Source organism: Alexandromys fortis, unplaced genomic scaffold (genome assembly GCF_014885135.2).
Source record: "Alexandromys fortis isolate MF-2015 unplaced genomic scaffold, M_Fortis_MF-2015_v1.1 scaffold_188, whole genome shotgun sequence".
NCBI lineage: Eukaryota > Metazoa > Chordata > Mammalia > Rodentia > Cricetidae > Alexandromys > Alexandromys fortis.
In genome coordinates, this window is record NW_026068159.1 from 606,159 (window position 1) to 616,051 (window position 9,893).

Below are 9,893 nucleotides of genomic sequence, written 5' to 3' on the forward strand. Positions count from 1 at the left end.
TGTGTGTGTGTGTGTGTGTGTGTGTGTGTGTGTGTGTGTGACAGGATCTCATCATGTAGTTCTGGCTGTCCTGCAATTCACTCCTGTCACTCCTGTTGACCAGGCTACTAGCACACTTGTGATTTTTTATAAAACTCAAAATATTCTTTGGAAATCGTGTATGATTGCTTATATCCTGCATACATATTTGATTTGACATCTCAGTTTAGGAATTTTACTGGAATACCTAAAAGTGTAGGGTACATTAACTATATAAAGCAAAAACCTACTAAAAACACAGTCCATGGTTGGCCATGTAACACTGCTGCTAGAGTGCTTACATCCATGAAGCTCTAAGTTGGATCTCCAGCCTAGCATAAATTATGTGTGTGTGGCGGTGCAGGCCTGTAATCACAGCACTTAGGAGGTGGCGGCATGGAGAATCAGAACTTCCAGGTCATTCTTGACTACGTAATGAGTTTGAGGCCATTCTGGGCTGCGCGACACCCAAAGAATTCTATAATAGTTTGTTTTACCACCTACATCCAAAGTGTTTTTCTGGAGAAAGAAGTTACAAACAATCCATTTGTTAACACAAGGAATTGAAGTTTGGCCTATATTTAGTAAGAATTATAGATGTCGTAAGTCATGTTTACCGGCATTGTTAAAGCAGTAGCAATGCTACCCAACTGCTTCCGCCACCACCACCCCTTGCAATGCTCCTATTTTCAATTCAGATGCCATTACACCACAGAACCGCTATTCATTTACTGTAAGATTGCTTTCGCGGGCAATGGTAAGTTCTTGAAGAAGATACATCTGTTTCAAGGTACCTCCACAACTTTGGCTTCTCCATTTTCAGAGTTGTCCATGTTGCATGCCTCCTGAACATCCTGGGGCTTGCTTTCAGGAACTGCCATGGCACCTGCATCTTTGTTTTCTTCCACTGTAACATTTGTGGCCTTCATTTTCTGTCCAGCAACACAAAAATCATAAAAACACACAATTTAGCTGCCATGTTAATCAAACACCAAGGTTACACTATTGCTGATAAAATAGTTTACAAAGAGTTTTAGAACACTACACATAAATCTCATAAAAAGAAAATGAATGCATGAGTCTTTCAGTGTTACCCCAAAAGCAGTATTAAAAATAAATTGTCACCCTAATGTAAATGAAAGAAATCTGCTTTTATGCTGACTGCAATGAGAAATAAAAGTTAGTGTTCACCAAAGTCCAATTCCCAGCATCAGGTTAGACCAATAAATTGAATGTCTCATACAAAGTCAGTTTATTGCTGTCTTGTCTAATCATTAGCAATAGGGTTGTGTCGATTATAAAGTCTCCATTGGTAGTAATTAAGAGAAATGTCATGTTAGTGAGAATATCATCTTCAACACGTCTAGAGGAGACCATCATGGGATGCAGGTGTTCTAACCGCTATATGTGTAAGCTATCTAGTTCCTTGACCTTTTTTTTTTTTTGATTTGTCTATGAGAAAGTTCTTTGCTTAAGTGTACACACAGCAGGAAGATCATTTATTTAAGATGCCAGAGAAATCTTCTTGAATCCGACATCGTCCAGTTATCTAATGTTTTCTTGAGGAAAGGTATGACTCTTTCAGATTCTGGTTTCATATATGAAAAGATAGCACAACCCACTACACAGGGGCATGTTGGAAGGGTCAATTGAGAAAATGCCCATGTTAGATATTATATGCCGAACCATACAGAAAAGCTAGTACTCTGTTAACCAATGAGAAACAGAGATTTGAGAAACAGAAACAATTTTCAAGTGCGTGATTACACTATACCCAACGCGATTTATTCCTATCCTTTTCTTGCCTTCCTCCCTCTCAGTGCAACGTGCAGAACAGTTCAACAGCTAGGGAGCACGGCATCATCAGAAAGCACTTAAGAATTTTTAAATGACAAATACCCCAAACAGCTTACAAAAACGATCATCGTTGGTTGTGACTTCAGTCAGAAAATGGCAAGATTAGATGATCTCAACAATTCTTTTATTGTCCAGGGCAGAAAGCGCACAAACGCGGTCGCCCCACTACCACAAAATATGCATCGCGTTTCCCAAACTGGGGGCAATGGCAGGGGTCAACACCTGGGGGCAATGGCAGGGGTCAACACATTAGGAGTGCGATGATGAGCCCCTTCCTGGGCAAACCACCTTAGTCATCATGGCATCTCCCCTGCCGGGTAAGTATTCAAATATTCTTGTGATGCGTTTTTCTTTTTGTGGGGGAAGGATTTATTTATAGTCTATTGTCTAGGGAAGTCAGGGCAGAAACCTGGGGACAGGTGCTGAAACAGAAGCCACGGAAGAACGGTGTTTGCGGATGGCTCTCATCGAGTATTCTTTATAGATTTAATCTTTTCTGATTTCTGTAATTCAACCAATTGTTAGGGGAAAATTGTGTAATAAAGCAATTAAAAGTTAACTTAATATTGATTTTATGTCTCTTTCAGCCTGTCATTAAGTATAACATCCAAGCACGGGCGTCTATATAAAACCATCTGACTCCATTTAAAGCACTTCCTGAAGTAGGATCAAATATTAGTTGCTGCTATTATTATAACGAACTATTGGGTTACTGCAGTTTATGGTCTTTGTTTTCCCAGGAATATTGGTATTTTAGCGACTAAATCTTAAAGGCATATACATTTAATGTGTCTATCTACCAACATTTTCTATTTTACATTTACAATATTGTGTTCTAACTACCAAATAAAAATGCTAAGACTCAGCTGCCAATCCTAAAACACTGACAAATGTTTACTACCCAGTAGAGCTATACATACGGTACATTGTATTTCTGGGTAAGCAAACTATGAAGAAAACAAAAGGATTCATTGTGTGCGCATTTACAATTTATTTCTTTAAAAAAAACACATTTTCTTCAAGGTCAGAATTTTAATATTTACCCTTGGAGTTGATGCTCTTCTGGGTTTCAACTCTGGTATAAAGGGCACAGGCATCTGCATCAGAAAACACCATTATATAAGAAAAGAGAAAGAAATCATATCTGAAGAAAGTACTAGCAATGAAATCTATGAGCATGATTTAAACTAAGTACTAGGGACAAAAAAAAACCCTTTTCTTTAATGCATAAAGTTTCTCTCATAACCATTCCAAATAAGCCTTGAATTAAACATAATATTATGTAGCATTCCCTGATTCTAAAATCTCCATTACATGATACTTGGGCAACATTTTACAAAGGCCACTTACAGCAGACAGTCGGGCTGATCTTCTCTTTGGCTGGAAATGGAAAAAAAAACAGTCAAAAGAATTATGAATGTACAAATCTGGAATTATTTTTATTGAGAAAATATTTGGTGTAACACTATAAATGTTGGTAGTAAGGAAGTGATTATAAATTTGGTTGAGAACTATCAGTAGATACCCCTGACCCCCTGGGGCCCCTTCCTATGGTGAAGAGAATAAAACCCATGACAAGCTTCTTTCACTGAACTAAATCAGCAAAGTTGCTGTTATTGAGTGAGGGGCAGTTTTAAAATGAACATACCTTTCTGCTCGCCAACTGACCAAACAGAATTTAAGCCTAAGAAGGTGCTCTCTGGATCTTATATCATAACAAGCACAGTAGGACCCTAGATTCCAGAAAGTCTGTCATTTTTATTAATGTACTTTTAAGAGAGCATTGGCACACACAACATTAGTACTCATTTGATACAAATATAATCACCAACATTAAATTTTACATAATTATGTCTTTAGTTTCTAAAATGGGTGCATTTCTTTTCAGAGAAACTCAAACTAAGGACACTCACCTCCTGACTGGCATCGCTTGTAGCCTATGTAGAGGGAGCAAAAAAAAAAAAAAAAAAAAAGATATAGGGTAATCAATATAAAGATGTAGATCAAAACATATAGCCGATGGATTAGAATTACTACTTTAGCCACTTGTTACTTTTTTCCTGGGTTCCCGCTCCAGCAGCCACGTGTTGTTTTCTAGCAGCTAGCTAGTCCACATCTGCTGTTTTGGTAACAAGAAACGTGCAGCAAATTGCAAGTTCATACTCAAGACCCTTTTACAAAGAGTCAGTGCAACCTTTTTGTGTAAATAAGGTCTCGTAAAACAAGCCATTTTCATTTTGAAATCCACCTGCTCTAAATGTTAAAGCCAAAACACAAGGGTTGGGGCGGGACGAACGAAGGCGGAGCTTCTTGCAATTTCCCTCTCTTGCCTTCTGTTTGCAGTGCAATTGTATCTATCTGACCTGCTCTGTTGATTATGGACTATTTTCCTCCCCAAATCCTGCATACGAAACACCACCACCACCATACTTTCAAAAAAGAATGTCTTTGTTCTAACGTCAACGTTTTATTCGGAGAAGCAGGCGGAGGAGGATTTTAAAACTTCCCGCCACTACCTGCTTGCTACAAGGTTGCTGTCAGCTCTGCAAAAAAGCAAGATCCATTGCACAAGCCGAAAAGAACCCGGCGGGAGCCTCGGCGAAGGGGGTGGTGATTAGAAACAATTGCTTTCGGTATCGGAGTAGCCCTTTACCCTGGGAATTACCAGGCTATTATTTCACCGATTCATACAGCCCATAGCACTGAGGAATTCAGCCTCATTTCTATGTTCTATGGAATACGGAAGGCGGACGGATTCACCATAAGATAAGAACAATTATAAGGCTTTTAACACAGTGTTTCACGATTTCATCAAGCAATGAAACAGCACTCCATTTTACTTGTAAGAGACTCGGGAGGAAAAAAAGGAAACACAAACACTGAGCGTCAACTTATTTCCTATCTATGCGGAGACAGGAATTCTGAAGTGAGCTTTACAGGAGACCTGTAGCCCTTGGTAGCTCAGATCAACTCCCCAATGTCTAAAGTGAACAAATCTCACGGCGCCCCACCATCCAACGCTGGCTGTAGTTTCTCGGACGCGGCTCTCTAATCACCTTTCCACCTTTAACTAGAGAGTTCCGAGAGTGCCAAATCTTTCAGATCTAAAGTTTCTAATTACAGCGGTGAATCTCTCCCTTCTCTAGGACAGTTTGAAGTCTGCGCCGCCTAATGGCACAGTATTACCATTGCATAGCCATCTGGCATGACAAGAAGTGGAGGAGGGAAGAGGGGGAAAAAAGGAAAAAAGAAAACGGAAAGAACAAAGACAAAAAAAAAAAAAAAAAAAAAAAAAACAACCAAGAGAAAGCTGGGGCTTTCGTTCTCCCAAACGAGACGATTCCCGGAGAAAAACTGGAGGTAGAGGAGGAAGCTGGCGCTGGAAGTATGGTTGGGAGAAGAGTTCTCCAATAGGGTAAGCGGAGGAAGGGGGGTGGGGTAGGAAGCGACAGCACAGCGCTATGGCTGTTTGTAATTCAGCATGGAGACACCTCTCAAACGATTCTCTCCCTTAAACAAAACAAGCCAAAAGTGAACTACCAGTTGCACACGAGACCTTTCGAAACCAAACACAGACGGCTCGCTACCTTTCCCTCGCCTTCCATTCAGAACATCACAAAATCGAACTAGAAGCCAAAATGCTCTTTCAAAAAGATAGAAATCTCTGCCGTAGGAAATATGTATTTCGGCAGCTAATCTCCCGTCTATCTTCCCTTTTCACTTACCTTTCTTTTGGGCATTGTTGCAGCTCTCCGCAGGAGATCCTTAGGCAGGAGGGAAAAATGCCGAGAGCAGTCTCCGTCTGACCGCTCCGCGAGCGACTGAGTTTTCAATGAACTAATTGCAGCACGATATGTTCTCGCGTCCCCCCTCCCCCTAAAAAAAATCTCTCGTTATTGGCAACATTAAACACGCCAAGACGCAACCAAACTACGTGAATGGCTAGCCGAAGTGGGAGCCAGGTTGGAGTGACAGACTGTCAGGCCAATCAGAGGAGGTGGCCGGTTCGGAAGGCGTGGCTCGCGAACTTGCCCGAAGCCCTCGTACGGCTGCCGGCTTTGACTGCCTCTGGGGTGCCGGAGTCCATGCACTTAGCAGACGCCTAGTGCTCCAACGTGACCAGCAGGAAATCCAGTCTTTTTTTTTTTTTTTTTTTTTTTTTTTGCCTTTTCACCCTTTTATGTTTTAACGACGAGCGAAAGCTCAAACAGTTGTTTTTTTCCACGATCTCCAACCCCCACCCCTTCCTTTTTCTTCGCGCGGGGTGGCGGGCCCTTTTGAGACTGGATCGAGCCAGAGCTTCGGTCTTTCCCAGTTGGCAAGAGGGTGAGGTTGAAGTGACAGGAGCACCGGTTTAGAGATCAGAAAAAAAAAAGAGTGGGAACGCTTCTGGTCGTGAGAACTTCCCGCCAAAGCTGAACTGGTCCCGGCTTTAGAAGGGTGGTGCCAGAGCTACGCGCCTCCCGCAGGTGGAGAGTAGCAATAAATGTGGGACCTGGACGAGCAGGACGCTCCTGCAGGCCGCCTACCTTCTAAAAGAACCATTACCCCGGCTGGAGGGAGTCCACCAAAAATTGAACGGGGCCACGCGGGAAGTCTTTAATAGCAGATTTCTACCCGAAGGGAAATCATTGGTTTTAATGGTTTTTTTTTTTTTAAATTCAAAAGTGATATTTAAGATTATATACAAAGCAAAACAAAACCATTCCTTATCTTCATTACTGAAACTTGAGGTGTCGCCTTACTTTGATTTGATTTTGCTCACAAAAGTGCCCCCTAAACATTCTAGTCTCAGGCAGTGTTTAAATGGTAGTTTACTGTCTTGAGAATCTTCCATTTGTCTTCTGGTGTCAGAGTCTGAGACCTTAAACGTTTGGAGAAAGTAAAGAATATAATGCCTAGAAATAATTCTGGTTAAAACAGAGTGCTGAGGGCTGCTAATTGTTACTGGAAGTAAGCAGGCAGGTCTTGTCTCCGCAGCTTTTTTTTTTTTTTTTTTTTTTTTTTTTTTTTTGAGACGTTTGCCTTGCTGTTGTTGAAAGAGCTATTTGTATTTAAATGTGCTTCAACAACAGTCTACATTCCCTAAACTGAAAGGCTAATCAGGAAAGAAAATTAACCCTTTAAACAGTTACTTAAGAATTTAGACCCTGGCCTAGTGGCGCTAGCCTTTAATCCCCCGCACTGGGAAGACAGAAGCAGGCCAATCTCTGTGAGATCAAGGCCAGCCTGGTCTACAAAGCAAGCGAGCCAGAGCTTTCTAGTGAAACCCTGGTGATTACCTCCAATTCTATTTTTGCTCTCCTAAGTTAAAGAAAAAACAGACTGGGGCTCGAGAGATGGCTCAGCAGTTAAGAGCCCGTGGCTGTTTTTCCAAAGGACAGGGATTCAATTCCCAGCACTCACAAGGCAGCTCACAACTGTCTGTAACTCCAAGATCTGACACCCTCACACAGACATACATGCAGGCAAAGCACCAATGCACATAATATAAAAAGAAATAAATGATATATTGTATTTATATGCAAGTATATTTTATTAACATAAAATAAATTAATATAAAAATATATCATTAATATGCATAAGAAAGAACAGACTGTCCATTTCAAAGAATTCTAGCCAGGATTGGTGGTGGCAATGTAGCAGTGAAATACTGAGATTCAAGCCATTCTAGGCTCCAGAAACATTCTGCCACCAGCCAACCAAGTAAAAAACCAAAGAAAACCAAACCAGCAGGACCGCTCTATGATCTGTTTAATCTAAACTGCACCCTGACGGAGCTTTTCATTTTGAGTTTTGCCTCTTCTTCCCTAGTATTTGGCGTGTGGAGTTAAACAAACCACTTAACGCTAGGACCTACGGAACCTTGGCTCCCACCTTCCATTGCATTCTCAGTCAACTAGACAAATCCGACAGGCGCATTTAAATGCGCTTCCTTCGCCTGCAGATATGTGTCCTCTGACCAGGCTCTGGATGGGTTTCTGAGTTACCTGCATTGTTGGAGGAACCTAGGTGTGTTTCAGTAATTTAATGTTTCTGTGAGAAAATTGGTTTCAATATATGAATTGTCTCATAAGGATAAGGGAAAAATGAAGAGAATGAAAACGTGTTAGCGCTGGAATGCATTCATTCAACAAATGCTTATTTACCATTATTTTGTGGGTAGGATTTTTGTTTTTGTAGAGTAGCTTATAAAAATGCAAACCCCTGTGGCATGCAAAGTTGCCGTGCAGAGTTTCTGCCCTTAAGGATTTTTCTAGCTCTGTAGGATTGAGAAAACAGATGCATACGTATCTGCAAATCAAAGTTGCATGTATTATATGAATGGTAAAGTTTATATTTAATAATACAGCGGGGGCGGTGGTGCGGAGTGGGGGTGGGGAGGCTCTCTTGAAAACAGGTGTTTTGAAGAAGGCTTTTGTTGAAGAAGTATCGGGCTCTGAACCCTCATGGAGATTGTTACACTGTAATAAATGCAAAGGCAGACAAAGTTTGTACTTGTTGAGAGAACACACTGCCCACGGCCAGTAAATTGAAACAAATGGCCATAATGAGCTCGGGGAGGTAAATTTCAAACTGGAGACAAGGTGAAAAGTGCTTAGCAGTCGGTGAAATGTGTGGCCAACTCCAGGGTTTGTCGGCTCTTTTCTGCTTTAGTCAGTCTTTTTCTCCTTGGCCCCCAACCTGTTCAAACTCTGATTTGCTCTTTCCCATTGCCTAAGTGAGGATCATCTGTCCAGTTCTTCACCCCACCCCCACCATTCTTTCTAGTAGTAAACAAGGTGGGTGTCCTTTGTACCAGCCAATTTACTGGAGCTCTTGGCCTTTGGGGCATTTTTACCCTAGTCTAGCAAATGGTGCAGTCTACCCCCGCAAGGCTTGCTTACCAAAGTGTTTGCTAATCGTTTCAATCCCCCTAAGCCTTCCCTCTTGCTCAAGCTATATAATTTAGATTGAGCCACCATGTTGCATAAGCAAACCTACTTTCTTCTTTATATATATAAAATAGGGTATCACTATGTAACTAACCCGGAGCTCTACTTACATGAAGCTGGCTTGGAACTCACAGAGATCCATCTGCCTCTGCCTCCCAAGTGTTTGTACTAAAAGCATGAAACACCATACCTGGCCATGGCCAACACTGACTGAACTTTGGCTCAAACTTGTGGTCTTGGAGATGGGCCTCATTCATGTAAGGCAAGCGCTCTATCACTATGCGAACCCTCCAGCCCTTGCATTTGTATATAACTATTTTTCTTGCCTAAATACTTTCAGCAATCAGATGCCAGGTATCTGCTACAAAATTTACTATATTTACAAATTATTTTTCTAAAACTGACAAACTATTATAAAGTCAGAATTTTATCTTTATGTAATGGTCAATGTGAGACTTTTTAATGGATCACTTATTTTTAAAATTGCACGAGCTTGTTTCTCTTTTTTAATAAAAGCTATGAATACTTATTGCCTGGCAATTATCCACAGAATAATGTCCCTTGGCTATTTAAGTATGCCTCCTATGACTGTCACAATTTAGAGTAACTGTAGCATGTCCATTCAGTAACCAGTGGGAAATGGCATAGGAAGATGTAAAATTTACAGATTAAATATATCAACATTAAAAATGTTTGCCACAGAGAATATAAAATAAAATATTAACATTATGTGCTTATGAGAAAGAGGATGGTAGGGAGTTAAGAGGGACAAAAAGATCTTCAGATGTTCTGCATATTCAGTTTAAATTTTATATATGTATATATATGATACATAAAAATGCTCTTTATGCACTATTTTACATGCAAGGGAATCACAAAGGTACTGATTCGTAATAAACACTATCTTTTCCTTGTTAAAATGTCACTAGCTTTGGTGATACTTGGCTATCATTAATCATTTCTGTGATATGCTAAAAAGTGAAAAACATTTGGAAATTGCTTAAATTATTATCACATAATAATGTAAATCCTACTATAACGAAAATAATGTTTTGAATATATTGGTTGGTGGTTTTATGATAA

The 9,893-nt window shown here is 40.5% G+C and overlaps 1 protein-coding gene and 1 pseudogene across 1 annotated transcript in view; both read right to left on the minus strand.

Annotated features, from left to right (window-relative positions):
• The window catches only part of Hmgn5 (high mobility group nucleosome binding domain 5), a 9,511-nt gene extending 3,734 nt beyond the window's left edge, over window positions 1-5,777 (minus strand). Inside the window, exons 1-5 of the mRNA XM_050127566.1 lie at window positions 5,601-5,777; window positions 3,789-3,812; window positions 3,226-3,255; window positions 2,919-2,972; window positions 813-950 (exon numbers count right to left, since the gene is read on the minus strand). Coding sequence (XP_049983523.1) covers window positions 813-950; window positions 2,919-2,972; window positions 3,226-3,255; window positions 3,789-3,812; window positions 5,601-5,615 — 261 coding nt within the window. The 5' untranslated portion in view covers window positions 5,616-5,777. The remainder of the gene's footprint in view (window positions 1-812; window positions 951-2,918; window positions 2,973-3,225; window positions 3,256-3,788; window positions 3,813-5,600) is intronic.
• LOC126491755 (uncharacterized) lies at window positions 2,012-2,200 on the minus strand (annotated as a pseudogene).
• Window positions 5,778-9,893: the final 4,116 nt, after the last annotated feature.